General features: G+C 60.9%; 1 protein-coding gene across 2 annotated transcripts; it reads left to right on the plus strand.

Annotated features, from left to right (window-relative positions):
• The first annotated feature begins 222 nt into the window (after positions 1-222).
• On the plus strand, positions 223-16161 carry SSTR5 (somatostatin receptor 5). Of its 2 annotated transcripts, NM_001009265.1 has the most exon segments (5): positions 6331-6360; positions 14334-14449; positions 14451-14473; positions 14475-14487; positions 14489-15531. In NM_001009265.1, coding segments are annotated over 4 exon segments (1104 nt in total). In that variant the 5' UTR covers positions 6331-6360; positions 14334-14381; the 3' UTR covers positions 15489-15531.
• Positions 16162-16177: the final 16 nt, after the last annotated feature.

Raw genomic sequence — 16177 nt, forward strand, 5'->3', positions numbered from 1 at the left:
CCAGGTGACTGGGCACCAGCTGGCCCCCGTGCAGGATGGTGGTCCCCCTGCGGAAGGGGCCACTGCCTGGCCATTGACCAGTGGACTCAGGCCCTCAGGCAGGTCCCCGAGGAGTGGGGAGAGGTGCGCCCCCTCCCCTGTTCTGTCCGGGCCACCACACAGCCCTGAGGCCTCTGACACTAATCCCTGAGAGAAGGGCACCCCATGGAGGGCTGTCCCCAGGGAGAAGAGCTCGGGGAAACACTGGGGAGGGGTCAGCCAACCGAGGGGCCCCAAGGACCCCAGTCCAGGCTCAGGGAAGGGGCAGGGCTCTCCTGGAAACTTCCAGAGGAGGGGACCAGAGGCGCAGTAATTATGATCCCGGGTTTTTGAGGAGGATGCTGAGGCTCAGAGAGGTTGGGTGACCAGCTGTGGCCACATGGTGACCTGGTAGGAACCTGGCCCGGCCATAGGTGGCACTGGGGACCGTAGGCAGACTCTGGTCACCCGTCACTCGACTCGCTCCAGAAGCCCAGCGGCGCCTCCGCCCCGCCCGCAGTGACCGCAGCGCCCAGGCAGTGGCGCCAGAGGCCGATGGATGCGCGGAGGCCCCGTCAGCTTGCGACCTTCCCCGCAGCACGTGTCTGGGTAGGGTCCCGCCGCGGAGCGACAAGGGGTCGGTGCAGCCCCTGCCTGGGGACCGCCTGGCGCACGGAGGGTCAAGTGGGGGGCTACCTCCTCCCAGGGGAGGAGACGGGGGTCCCGGCATCCGGGCGCCTTCCCTCTGCTCCTGCCTCTACAAGCTGCCTCCCACCCCGGAGAAAGGGGAGAGCTGGGTGGGCCCCACAGGCAGAGGGAACACAGCAGGGGGCTTGGGGGGTCCCAGGGAGAGGGCAGAGCAGTTGAGGGTTGGGGGGAGGCGAGGTGGGGGCCCTTGGCCTGGGTCTGTGCTGCCCCCCCCCCCCACCCCCCGCTGAGCCACTCCGGCTCAGACCAGGCCCCACCCCCGGCTATTTTCTCCCAGACCCGTTGAGAGCCTCTAATTTGCCCTAATGCTTTTTATTTGTCTTTTCAGCTGGTTATCACTGTGTCGGTTTGATGTTGAGAGAGTCCACGTGAGCACACAGGCAGGGCCAGGTTCTTGGTACCTTTGAACATTTTCTGCTTGAGGCCCAAAGCCCCTGACCAAGAGGGGGTCCCAGTCGGGGGCTCTGGCATTTGGGGGGCGCTGCTGGGCTGGGGCCTTTACGATCGCGTCTCACGCCAGAGGCACAATGTGGGCGCCGGGCAGCAGGCTCTGGGGGCCCCGGCTGTGCCTTTCCCAGCCCCCCTGTGTCAGGTCAGCGCCTTCACGCTACACGCGTGGCCCGGCCTGAATCTTCAGTGGAAAACCCAGTTTCTGCACCCCATCCCGCTGTGGGATGGGGCGGGTAGGGGGCCAGGGGGACACGGCCAGTTGCCTGGGTGATTCCTCAGGCCCACCTCCACACGCGAATTGCTGTGCAGACCCTCCAGGAGGGTTTTGCTCCTCTAACCGCACTTCTCATTCGGAAGGTTCCATCCGGTTGTTTTCCGAATCCCCTGCCTCTTTCCCTGCTGTTGGTTTTCACTTCCGCTGTTGTCAGTTGAATCACTATGCTGACTGCCTGCTCTCTTCTGACTCACTCCGCTGTTTCATTTCTCGTCCTCAGAGTGCTAGTGTGCCTGCTGCCACCCCCGTGTGTGCGCTGATCCTCAACAGGAGCTGCTTCGTGCATGGGGGGCGCCCCCCTGCAGTGGACACGTGCCTTTGCTGGGCCCTGGGTGGTCTCTGCAGAGGCCCACAGTCTCTTCTTCCCAGCCACCCAGAGGAGCCTTCCCAGGGCCCCGCTGCGGCCTGGCGTGGACACCTGATCACTCTCAGCCACAGGCCCAGGGCCTGGCTCTTATGGAGTGGATAGCAAAGCCAGCCCGGTGCTTGGGAGAGTGTCTCGGGCTGCCCCTTGCTCTGGGGCAGGTGGAGCTGGGTGGGCTCTGCCCACACCAGGGTCAGCTGTCCTGCCCCACTGATGCTCCAGGTGGTCCCTCACAAAGGTACCGGGGGGACCAGCCCCAAGCCCGGGGAGGCATTGCTCATAAGCAGTGCTGGCCGGTGATCACCACAGCCGGAGGCCTGGGGCTGAATCCAGCACTGGTTCTAGAAGCGGGTGGTGCGGGAGGACCGTGGACCTGTGTCTCCCCAGAGGTGTGTCTAAGTCTCCCTCCCAGTAACTGCTGGCGGGACACTATGTGGAAATAGAGGCTTGCAGTTGTGACCGAGTCGAGGCTGTGAGGGCAGCTCCTGGCCAGTGACTAGTGTCCTTGTGAGCAGAGGGAACTTGGACACGCAGAGAGGCGGCCGTGGATGGAGCAGAGGCAGACAGGGGTGAGGGAGCGTCAGGAAGGAAGCAGGAGGGTCCCCAGCCTGAGGAGTGGGTGCGGCCTGCCCAGCCCTGCTCCCACCTCTGGCCTGCAGACCCCGGGGAGCCAGGCTCCTGTTTCAGCCCCGGCACCCTGCTCGGTCCTGCAGCTGCAGTGACCACGGCCGGGCTCTGCCCGCGGGGCCTCCCTGTGCCCCCAGCCCTTGGCCGTAGGCATGACTGAGGTCTGCGAACAGCGCTTGAAGCCGGGTCCTTCCAGGCACCTGGTGAGCCCGGCTTCAGCCCCGGGGGCCTGGCCCGCCCCAGCCCCCACCCCAGTCCCCAGGTGTCATGAGAGTTGCATGCTCTGCTCCTGCCGCTGGGGCCCGGCCACCGCGCTGGCTCTGTCGGAGTTGGGTCAGATCGCACCACCATCTAAAGGGCGGTGGCCTCGGTGTGTGGAGCCCAGTGGCGGTTCAGGCCTCTGGGCACAGAGCTGGTCCCACAGCTGCCAAGATCGCAGGCCGCTGGGCAGGACCATCAGCTTGGGCGCGTCCTGTGGCCCACAGGCGGTGGGGCCAGGCGCCAGATCACCCACAGGGAATCGGGGCAGGCGTGACCGTGGTCCCTGTGGGGTCCCCGGGATCCTGGGACGTGACTCAGCGCGCAGGCAGCGTCCCCCGGGGTGTGGCCTTTGACCCCGCAGCGATCCCTTCCCAGGAGGCCCCAGTCTTGCTCCTGAGGCCTCCAGGTGGATGAGGCCCACGTGAGCCTGAGCGACGGCGTCTCCCTCAAGCCACCTGATGCAGGTATAAGCGCAGGCGCCAGGCCCACACCTGTGCCCGCGGTGGCTGAGCAGCCGCGTGAGCGCGAACCTGCCCGCCACAGCCGGCACTGTGGTGGCTCGTTTTCCGTGTTTTCACTGTTTCCCTTTACAGACGAGGAGGCAGCGCTCAGAGGAGACCACTGGCCTGGGTCCGCGGCTGGCCAGGGCAGAGGCAGGGCTCCCCAGCCGCACCCCTGCCTGGGCCGCCGCGAGGAGTCTGGGCTGTGGTCTGGGGTCGGGACGGCTCTGCAGCCCGCACTGCCCCGTGGGCCAGGTGGTTTGCTTGAAGGGAAGGTGGCCAGCACCCTGGTGTTGGGGCAGCCACGGGGCCAAGACAAGGCCCTGGGTGTGCCGGGAGGCACGGTGGAAGTCGTGGGTGGAGTTTGCTGATGGCCCGTGTGGATCCGGGCAATGAGTGCAACAATTTTCCTCTTGAAAAAAAAATCAGAAGTTCTGGGACTTCCCTGGTGGTCCAGTGGCTGGAACTCTGAGCTCCCAATGCAGGGGCCCAGGTTCAGTCCCTGGTCAGGGAGCTAGATCCTGCCTGCTGCAACCTGCACCCAGCACAGCCAAATAAACAACTATTTAATTTAAAAAATCAGACTTTCTGGTGATGCTGGCCCTGTGTTCTCGAGGGCGGGAGCTGGGAGGGACTGTTGCTTAGCCAGCGGATGGCAGGGCAGTGGCCGAGCCTCACCTCACCGTGACTCAGAAGCGCTGCTGCTCCTCTGCTCCCCCTAGCTGAGGACGAGGCGTCCGGGAGCCTGGCAGCGGCTCATGGCTGGGGGCTCAGATGCTGAGACAGGGTGAGGGGGCTCCATCCCGAGTCCCAGCCCCGCGACTCGCTGCTGGGATGGTGCAGTGGGGACTTCACGCTTTTGTGCCAACTTACTGATGACTTTTCGTCTGGTGGGGAATTCTGCCTCCAAACGCCATTTGACTGTCAGATGTAAATGAAATGAAGTAAACTGATGAATCACTAAATTCTAACATATTAGAAAAGAGCGCTCTTGTGGCATCTGGTGACTTTTTAATTGATGCAAAAGTTGGTTGCTATGAACAAATCGAGACAAATGTGCTCTTTCTGACTTGCCTCCGAGTGGGAAATTAAGCAACTCTAATGGACTCTGAACGCACCGTCACCAGAACACAGTAAATGTGGAAATGCAACACAGAGCCCTGCGGAGCTCTCCGTCTCAGGGAAGAAAGGGGAGGCAGCCGCTCCCTGCCCCAGGGACACAGCCCGCCCTCCCCTGGGGAAGCTGGGCCACAGAGGACCCGGCAGGCTGTCTGGACATCCGGCCACAGCCAGTGGGGTGTCCAAGCAGAGACCAGAGCATTAAGCCCCGGGGTGAAGCCTCTGCACCCCACGTCCCACCCTGACGTCTGGGAAATTGCATCTTAACAAAGCACGCACTGAAGCCTGAGACCACGGCCGAAGGCAGCGCGCACAGCGGCACCTGCAGCCGCTCACTCACCAGCACTCACACCTCAGTCAGGACAGACGCTGCCAAGGGGTTGCGGTCTGGGAGCTGCTGGAAGCTGAGGGACAAACAGGCAGCGTGGAGCACTCAGGGGCCTCCTGAAGGAGGGGGCGTGGGGAGGGGGATGTGGGCCGGCCCGGGGAAAGGCTCCGTGGTGGGAAGAAGCATGGTGCGGGGAGGAGGGCCTCCTGGCCCCCAGGACCCACCCAGCTGCGGGGTGGCTCCAGGTGAACTGGAGTCAGCCTCCTATGCTTCTGAATAGTCATGGGGCGCCTCAGCCCTGGTGCCCGAGCAGGGGCGGGGGCAGGGTGGCTGGAGGGGGATGTCGTGTCCAGCAGCCACTGGCCTCAGACTCTGCAGAGGGAGACGGCAGCGCAGAGCGGAGCTCCAGCGCGGGTGGGCCCCACGAGAGGGGTCGAGATCATCTGTGGGGGGTGCCTCCGGGCACTGTCCCGTTGCCATGGCTCCCGGCTGGGGCCGGCGTGACCTCTGCAGGGTGTCCCCAGGCTTCACCTCAGCTGACCTCCTGGGGCTCAGAGGCCAGGGGACACCTGCCAGGAGCGGGGCACAGGGAAGGGACACATTGCCGCCTCTCTGGGCGTCTCCTCCTTCTGAGAGCCCAGGTGACACCCTCCTGGGTGTTAAGGTGTGTGGGCATCTCAGCCTGCTAGGCGTAACTGACCAAGCACCCGCCCACCCACAGTGCCCGTCCCTGCCATGTGCCGGGCCCCGCCCTCGTGCACGCCCCTGCACACAGGACAGTGAGCCTCAGAGAGGCTCTCCCTGGCCTTCCTGTCCCCACTGCCCTTTCCCGTCACCCTGATCCTCTCCACTGATGACAGTCTAAACGTACCTCTATTAAGTCACTTTTGGTTTGCCGCCCGTCTCCCTGCTGGCCTTGGCGCTCAGAGTATGGTCTCGTCTGTTTCGTGCTAAGTGGCGTCCGCACCAGCCCGTGCAGCCGTGGCCCCTGGGGACGCAGGAACTCCGTGTCTCCCACCTGAACATGTCCAGAGTGGGTGTGTGAATCTGCTGAGTGTGCAACAGGCCACGTGAGAGTGCCAGCCAAGCAGGAGATGCTGTCCAGCCCTGCCTTGCCACCTGGCTCCATCCGGAAGGCCTTATGCACTAAGACACAGGGACGTTGTCGAGGGGACAGCTATGCTCTGATGCCTGGGTTCAGGTGGCTCTGACGCCTGCTAAGGGGAGACCCCGGAGTGGACCTCCCGGCCAGCCGTCCTGACACCCATCGCTGGGACACAGCCCCACTCCATCCCTCAGAGTCAGCCTCCTGCCCGTCTCCATCCTCCTCAGACTTTCAGAAGGGCACTTTGAGCCCCGTCCGACCCCCAAGCTCCGGTCTGCGGCCCCAGCGGACCTAAGAGAACGAGGTGGAGACGCCACCGTCATCAGAGTCACCGCCACCGACGGGACTAGGGTTGTGGGCGAGCTGCAGAGACCTCAGGGAGAAAAGGGGTCAGAGGACCGGCTGGCGCGGGGCCCGCGGGGAGCCGAGTGCCCGCCCCCACCCCGCCCCAGCCCCGCCCCGGCACCCCCACCTCCCTCCAACGCTCGCCCCGCCCCGCCTCCCCGCCCGAGCCCCGAGCCCCAGAGCGCAGCTCGGAGTCTGGAGCCAGCGCAGCGGGTGCGCGTCTCCCCGAGGGCCGAGGGCTGCAGGCAGCGCAGTCCCCCGGTGAGTGCCGCGCCCCTGCCCCGCACCCCTGCCCCAGCCCCCAGAGCCCCGACACACTCCCCGCGGGTCTAACCGCCTGAGCGCAGCCTGCACCCTGGCCCTGGGTCGCTCCACGCGCACCGCCCGCAGCCGCCCTGTCCCCGGCTCCTCCACACCCCTCCCTCCCTCCCGTGCACTCCTGGAGTTCGCCGCCCGCTGCCCGGGGTCTCTCCCCACCCCTCTCATCGGCTCCTCCCTCGGTCTTCCCGGCCCCCCACCTGCCCTCGCTGGCCACCCTCGACCTGGAGTCAGGGCCGGCGCCCTCTGCCCTGAGTGGGGACCTCCCAGCCTCCCCGCGGTGGGCGCCGCAGTGGGGCCACCCAGGCTGGTCTGTGCAGCTGGAGGCTGTGGCTGGAGTAGGTGGTGGGGAATAGGGGTAGAAGCGAGAATGGGAGGGGGCAGCTGGGCTGGGACTTCTGCGTGGGGAGACAGAGGGGAGAGGGCGGTGGTGCTGGGCCTGGGCGCAGAGGGCCTGGTCGGGGGCTCACCCTGTAGTGGGAGGGAGAGGGATGCAGCCCTGGGAGCTGGAGCTGGGGACAGAACCCCAGCATCTCTAGGGCTCCGGTGCTCTGGGCCCACACACCCCCTCCTCAGAAGGGAGTACACCGCCTAGAAGTTCGCCTGTGGGCGATCTCCCTGCCCAGGGTCTAGGTGGGGCCTGAACTGCTGGCCCTGGCCTCCCGCGAGCCTGGGGCCCCAGAGAAGGCGAAGGCAGGGAGACCCTGCTGCCCAAAGTATGAGGCGATCGCTGGTGCTGCTGAGCCCTACCCTAGGAGACTGCTCCTGGGGGCAGCACAGAGGACCAGGAGCCCCCGCCCCGCCCCCCCCCCCCCGCGGCAGACGCGGTCGATGCGCCAGTGATGGTAAAGGCACCGCTGGTTCCCAGGGACAGTGGCTGGGAGTTCTGGGGGTGGGAGGTGGCCCTGGAGACTTCCCGAAGGGTGCGGAGGCCCCACGGAGATCCTGTTGTCACCTCCTGTGTCACGCGCACCTCAGGTCCCCTCGTGGGGGAGGGTGCCCCACGCCAAGGCTGCCTTAAGGACAGATGGAGCGAGTTTAGGGGTGAGGACAGGGGTGGCCATCAGCTGCCCCCCTGAGCCAAGCCCTCCGTGGGGAGGCAGGCCTGGGTGGGGCTCTTGGGTGGTGCTGGGGACTGTCCCTGCCCCGCACAGGGGAGGACCCAGGAGCACTGAGCTGCCATCTCAGTGGGTTCCACAACTGCCCCTGGGTGGCGGGGCCGGCTCCCTCTTGCTGACCAAGCATCATCTTAGCCTGTGAGGGGCTGGGCCCAGCGCTGGTCCTCCCTGGGGCACGGAGCACCAAGGTCCCCTCCCTGTCCCCAGGTCCCCGCGGAGGCTCTGGCCCCTCTGCGGAGCCCAGGGCTGCTGGTGCTGGGCAGGAGATGTGGGCTGTTTGGGGCAGGCAGGTGGGAGCAGCTATTGAGCGCCCATTGTATGCGGGGCATCACAGTAGCAGCCTGTGCCTGGATCGTTTCCTCTGCTCAGTGGCTTTGTACAAGTCTCTGTTATGGGAGCCTGGGACCAGAGAAGTGATATGACTTACCCAAGACCCCTTGGCCAGCATGTGGGGCGGGGGGCTTGGGCAGGGGGGTGGGCTCTATTCCCTAAGCCACAACAGCAGTCCCTTCCTGGTGGGGGTCTGGGTCAGAAAGCCCCAGTGACGGCTTGTGGTCCTTCCACCGCTGCCCTCCCCATCCCTTATCCAAGAGGAAGGGGCCGGAGGGATGAGTCCCCATGAGGGTGTGATTCCTGTGACCAAGATTGCTGTCCCTGAATAGTGACTCTTGCAGAATTGGGCTTCAAGTGGCAGGCACAGCAAGATCGACCTAATTTTGTTCTTTGCTGCTCTGAAGTTTAACTCAGGCCTTGGGGTGCCTGGGGGAGGGGGGCCTGGCAATTTTTTCGGGTTACCTTGGGTCCTGGGTGTCAGGAGCACCCGGCAGCCTCCTGAAGGCGCTCATCTGATTCAGAATCAGACTCACATTCAGGCGCATTGAGCTCCTGCCCCACTCAGCCTCCTGAGAGCCCTTCCTTGGGTAATTTTTGGGGGAGGGTGTAGTCCCCAGGACTCTCTCCCCAGATGCCGACACAGTCCACCCCACCATCTCCACACCAGAGTCTAGCATTCACTCCCCAGCAGCACCTCGATGGAACTTTAAACATTATTTTACATTTAATTTCTTTCTGTAATGTGAGGGAGCCTTCTGTGCCCAGCCCTGGGGCACAGAGATCAGCAGGCCGACCCCCTGCCCACCAGAGCACCACTGCCTTGGGTCCACTCTCGGGGTGTTGGAGTGGCCCTCTTGCCAGCCGGGTGCCAGTCCCGCCCACCCCTGTCCCCAACTTGGAGCGCAGCCCAAGAGACCCCCAGCTTCGTCTTGAAATGCATCAACCCCAGGAGCCTGTGTGCATGCGTGCCAAGTCCCTTCTATCGTGTCCAACTCTTTGTGACCCCATGGACCATAGCCCACCAGTCTCCTCTGTCCATGGGATTCTCCAAGTAAGAATACTGCAGTGGGTTGCCGTGCCCTCCTCCAGGGGATCTTCCCGACCCAGGGATCGAACCCGCATCTCCTGTGTTGCAGGCAGATTCTTTTCTGCTGAGCTACTGGGGAAACCCCCTCTTCACCAGGAGCCTGCCTTAGCCTTTTTTAAACAGAGGTTTTGTCATATATCTCACATCTGGTCACAATACACAGCAGGAGTGCTGGCGACCCAGACCAGCAAATCCTGCAAGACTCATAGAAAGGTCTTTTTCTGCTTCCAGCCAGCCGGGGCCCTCCTCCAGGTGGGGGCTTCAGAGGGGACAGCGTTCGTCTCTCCTTGGCTCCTGGGACCCTCGCGGGTGGGGCCTGCCATCCTAACCCCCTGCGCTGCTCCAGGGTTTCTGTCCAGCCTCCCTGCCCACATTCTCCAGAGTTCTCGCTTCCTCCTCGATGCCCTGTAGGTCACTCAGACGCTGTTTCATCTTTACTTTATCTGCTCGGGACAGAGTTCGTCCCAGGTCAGTTTCTGCAGGCGCCCCTGCGCCCCGACCTCTGCACCTGCTCTGAGGGGGTGTCCCTCAGCCCCTCTTCCAATTCTGATTCTCTCTTCATCTGTGTCCAGACTTTTCTGGATTTTTTTTTTTTTTGGTCCAAATGTTGATGTTTTTCACATCCAAGAGTTGTAATTTTCAAAAATAGACGCTTGTTCATTTTACTTCTCAGATAGAAGCCAAATTCATTTCAGAGTATTTATATCCAGGCCTGGAGGATCCTAAACATTTCTAAACATATCTCAAGCACACTTGCTCATTTACTTTTATGTCACCTGAGCGAATCCACTGATCACCTTCGCGCTGCTGATTTTCCGGGTTGAGTTTCCCGGTGGCCGTGGGGGCAGAGAGTCTCCCTGTCCTTGCCGGTGTTGCTTATGCTACGCCCCCTTGTCCACCAGGTGTCAGTCGCCCACCCCCAACCCTGGGCCCCCGGCCCAGGCCCGTCAGCCGCTGGGGATGCCCTTGGCGCTGAGGTGGCTTCGGGGGTACCGAGGGTCAGCTGACCCCGGCTGGTCATCACGGCGCTTTCCAGGCCCCTCGAGGCCTTGTCTGGGCTCCCCGGGGGCGCCTGGACCCCCATCCCGGCTGAGGTGTCAGCCCCCATCTTCCCTTCCTCCTCTCCTTCTCGTCAGCGGAGGCGGTTCCTTCCGCGTGAGGATCACCGTTTTTATGAACCACTTCAATGTACAGAAAAGTACCAGAGGGATACGGTGGGTACACGCGTGCCCGTCACTGTGGACTTCAGTTGCCACCTCCCCAGCCCTGCCCTGGCTCTGTCTCTACAAACCCCATCACCCCTGAAGCCTCCCCTGAATCTGCCTGCCCCACATTGTCCCCCCGACCACACACACACACACACACACACACACACACACACACACACACGGACACACAGACACATACACACATAGACACACACAGACATACACACACACAGACACATAGACACAGACACACACAGACACAGACACACACACAGACACATACACACAGACACACACACAGACACATACACACAGACACACACACAGACACATACACACAGACACATACACACATAGACACACAGACACACACACAGACACACACAGGCACACACACAGACACACACACAGACACACACACAGACACACACATGGACACACACACAGACACACACAGGCATACACACACACAGACACATAGACAGACACACACAGAGACACACACACACAGACATACACACACAGACACATAGACACACAGACACACACACATACACACACGGACACATACAGACACAGACACACAGACACAGACACATACATACAGACACATACACACATAGACACACACATACAGATAGACACAGACACATAGACACACACACACAGAGACACACACACACACAGACATACACACACACAGACACATAGACACAGACACACACACAGACACACACACACAGACATACACACACACAGACACACACACATACACACAGACACACACACACAGACATACACACACACAGACACATAGACACACAGACACACACACACATACACACACGGACACAGTCACACAGACACAGACACACAGGCATACACACACAGACAGACACACACAGACACAGACACACACAGATAGACACAGACACACACAGAGAGACACACACAGACATACACACACACAGACACATAGACACCGACATACATAGACACACACACACAGACACAGACATACACACACACATACACACAGACACACACACAGACACATACACACAGACACATACACACATAGACACACAGACACACACACAGACACACACAGGCACACACACACAGACACACACAGACACACACAGACACACACACAGACACACACACGGACACACACAGATACAGACACACAGACACAGACACACAGGCATACACACACAGACAGACACAGACACACACACAGACACGTACACACACAGACACATAGACACACAGACACACACACATACACACACGGACACATACAGACACAGACACACAGACACAGACACATACATACAGACACACACATACAGATAGACACAGACACATAGACACACACACACAGAGACACACACACACACAGACATACACACACACAGACACATAGACACAGACACACACACAGACACACACACACAGACATACACACACACAGACACAGACACACACACATACACACAGACACACACACACAGACATACACACACACAGACACATAGACACACAGACACACACACACATACACACACGGACACAGTCACACAGACACAGACACACAGGCATACACACACAGACAGACACACACAGACACAGACACACACAGATAGACACAGACACACACACAGAGACACACACAGACATACACACACACAGACACATAGACACCGACATACATAGACACACACACACAGACACAGACATACACACACACATACACACAGACACACACACAGACACATACACACAGACACATACACACATAGACACACAGACACACACACAGACACACACAGGCACACACACACAGACACACACAGACACACACAGACACACACACAGACACACACACGGACACACACAGATACAGACACACAGACACAGACACACAGGCATACACACACAGACAGACACAGACACACACACAGACACGTACACACACAGACACACAGACGTACACACACAGAGACACACACAGACAGACACAGACATACACAGATACACACACACAGACAAATACACACACAGACACACAGACACACATACACAGAGACACATAGACACAGACACACACACAGAGACACACAAAGGCACACACGGACACACACAGACACACACACAGAGACACGCAGACACATACACAGACACACACACAGACAAACAGACACATTCACGGACATAGACACACACACAGACACAGACACACGGACACACACAGACACACACAAAGAGAGACAAAGACACACACACACACGGACACACAGACACAGACACCACCGACACACACACACAGACGTACACACACACAGACACACAGACACACACACACACACGGAACAGACACAGAGACACACACACCACCGACACACACACCACAGACAGACAGACACACACACACAGATACAAACACACAGACACACACAGACATAGACACACAGACATACACAGAGACACACAGACACAGACGCACACACAGACACAAACACACAGACACACACACCACAGACACAGACACAGACACACACACACACACACACTGCCAACACACACAGACACACAAACACACAGACATACACAGACACAGACACACGGACACGCACACAGACACACGGACATACACACACACAGACACACAGAGACACATGCACAGACACAAACACAGACACACACACAGAGACACACATACCACAGACACACACACACACACACACGGACACACAGACACACACAGAGATACAAACACACAGATACATGGACACACACACAGACACACAGAGACACACACACCACCGACACACACCACAGACAAAGACACACGCACAGACATACACACACACAGACACACAGACACAGACACACACACACACACATGGAACGGACACACAGAGACACACACACCACTGGCACACAAACAGACACAGACACACACACGGACATACACACACAGACACACAGAGACACAGAGACACACACACGGACACACACAGACACACACACACAGATACAAACACACAGACACACACAGACATAGACACACAGACATACACAGAGACACACAGACACAAACACACACACGGACACACACAGACACAAACACAGAGACACACACACCACAGACACACACAGAGACACACAGAGACACACACACACACACACAGACATGCACACACAGACACATAGAGACACCTGCACAGACACACACAGACACACACGTGCGCTTCTTTCTGGCCCGCAGCTCGGGCTGGAATGTCCCTCTGCCTGTTGTGTGTTACCTGTTCACGGGGTGGGATCCTCTCCGACCCACTCCCGCTCAGGGTCCTTTGCCTGGGGCTACAGTCTGCTGTCCTGTGACTGGGGGTGCGGCCCCACCCCAGAGCACGTGCAGCCCCATCTCCGGTCGTCTCCTTGGCCCAGGGATGTCCCTGCTGTGGCAGACAGCTGCTGGGGGCAGGGAAGCCAGGTCCTCTTGGCCACGCGGCCAGGCTCTGCTGGGTGACGTGGACACAGCTCACAGGTGGGTGCTGGCAGAGCCTCTGCAGCCTGAGGTCTTGCTTTTCAGCCACGTGGAAGGCTGGGAGCCTCTGGATGGTTCCAGGAGGCCACCTGGAGTCCGGCTCTGGGGTCCCCCAGCAGAGTGGGCCTGGCGGCTGTCTCCACACTCTGGCTTGCCTGGGCTGGGGGTGCCCGGCTGCTGTCCCAGCCTCCTTGTCCCTTCCCTCCCACTTGTCCTGCAGGTCCCTGGGGAGGCAATTCTGAGGGTCCTCAGTCTGTTACCTGCGAGGTGAGGTATCGGTGCCCTCCCAGGACTCCATGAGGATGGCCTGGCTGAGCCGGCAAGGGGGCCCTCTGGGCGCAGAGGGCTGAAGGGACAGTCAAGTCTCTGGGGGCCGCTGTGGCATCTCGGCTCCAGGGGCTGCCTGCCCAGTGCCCCCACAGCCACCGACCCGCTGCTCCTTCCTCTCCAGGTTTGTTTTCCAAACAATTTGCTTAATGTGATTCCCAGCCCAGTTGAACATGAGTAATCGTGTTTACCCGCCGCCCTGGGGTAATCCCGTGCGTCCTGGGCAGGTGGGGCGGGCGCAGGGGAGACGCCCTCGGCTCAGTCGCTCCGTGTCCTTCCTTCTCTTGCAGCAGACACCCGGCACTCCCGCTCAGCCTGCCCTGCCTGCAGTGGCCGCGATGGAGCCTCTGTTCCTGGCCTCCCCGCTGACCGTCTGGAACACCTCCTCGGCGGTACCCAGCGGCAGCGGCGATGAGAATGGGACGCTGGCGGGGCCGGGGCCCTCACCAGGCGCCCGGGCGGTGGTGGTACCGGTGCTCTACCTGTTGGTGTGCGCGGTGGGGCTCGGCGGCAATGCGCTGGTCATCTATGTGGTCCTGCGCCACGCCAAGATGAAGACGGTCACCAACATCTACATCCTCAACCTGGCTGTGGCTGACGTGCTGCTCATGCTGGGGCTGCCCTTCGTGGCCACGCAAAACGCCATCTCCTACTGGCCCTTCGGCCCCGTGCTGTGCCGCCTGGTCATGACGCTGGACGGCATCAACCAGTTCACCAGCATCTTCTGCCTGACGGTCATGAGCGTGGATCGCTATCTGGCCGTGGTCCACCCCATCCGCTCCGCCCGCTGGCGCCGCCCCCGGGTGGCCAAGCTGGCCAGTGCTGCAGTCTGGGCCTTCTCGCTGGTCATGTCGCTGCCGCTGGTGGTGTTTGCCGACATCCAGGAGGGCTGGAACACCTGCAACCTCAGCTGGCCGGAGCCCGTGGGGCTGTGGGGGGCCGTGTTCATCATCTACACGTCCGTGCTGGGCTTCTTTGGGCCGCTGCTGGTCATCTGCCTGTGCTACGTGCTCATCGTGGTGAAGCTGAAGGCGTCCGGCGTGCGCGTGGGCTCCACGCGGCGGCGCTCGGAGCGGAAGGTGACCCGCATGGTGGTGGTGGTGGTGCTGGTGTTTGCGGGCTGTTGGCTGCCCTTCTTCATCGTCAACATCGTCAACCTGGCCTTTGCACTGCCCGAGGAGCCCGCCTCTGCCGGCGCCTACTTCTTCGTGGTTGTGCTGTCCTATGCCAACAGCTGTGCCAACCCCCTGCTCTATGGCTTCCTCTCCGACAACTTCCGCCAGAGCTTCCGGAAGGTTCTGTGCCTCCGCAAAGGCTACGGTGCTGGCGCCGAGGATGCGGATGCCACGGAGCCACGGCCGGGCCCGAGCAGCCGGCTGCAGGAGGCCACGATGCCCATGCGCAGCTGCAAGGCCAACGGGCTCATGCAGACCAGCAAACTGTGAGTGCTGAGGCTGCAGGGGCAGAGGGGGCCCGGCAAGGCCGCGGGAACCCACAGCCACCTTTTCTGCCTTTCCTCCCCGAGTTGGGGGGCTGGAGCAGAAGAGGAGACTAGCCAGAGAGCAGCGGGCGGAGGGAGCCGCCTCCCAAGGCAACCAGCAGACTGGAGAGGCCATGGGTGCGTGCAAATGCTGGAGCCTGGAGGAATTCGGCTTTCAGTCTGGTCTGGACGGAATGGTCCTCTCCACCCCAGAAACACCAGCTCATCCCACCCCCTCCACCCCCAGCCCCAGGCCTGAAACAGGTCCTGGAGAAGGTGCCTGGCAGCCTCACGGGGGGAGGACTGGGCTCCTGGATGCCCAGGCCTCACTGTGATCACGGCTGGAAGGAGAAGAAGGACATGGGGGTCACTCGGCCACAGGTCCCGCTGAGACAGCCCTTCCCAGTGTCCCTCCCCCAGCTGGGGTCCACGGCTGGACCAGAGGAGGAAGCAGAAACCAGGGGGCGCAGGGAGCGGGCAGCGCCGTGCTGGGCAGGGGAGAGTCAGGGTCAGCGCTGCCGGGGCCTCGGCACAGACCCCAGACGGAGGCCAAGCCCTGGAAACGAGATCACGTAACAAGGGCACTTGTGTTTGACAAGCGCTCCCTGAATAAATTAGAGAATAAATGTTTGACTCTTTCCCAGAGCAAATATT

The sequence above is a fragment of the Ovis aries genome, chromosome 24 (genome assembly GCF_016772045.2).
Source record: "Ovis aries strain OAR_USU_Benz2616 breed Rambouillet chromosome 24, ARS-UI_Ramb_v3.0, whole genome shotgun sequence".
Classification (NCBI taxonomy): domain Eukaryota; kingdom Metazoa; phylum Chordata; class Mammalia; order Artiodactyla; family Bovidae; genus Ovis; species Ovis aries.

What these genes read in the sequence shown, in the direction of transcription:
- SSTR5 (XM_042239700.2), top strand. Translation starts at nt 14,382, where the DNA reads ATGGAGCCTCTGTTCCTGGCCTCCCCGCTGACCGTCTGGAACACCTCC.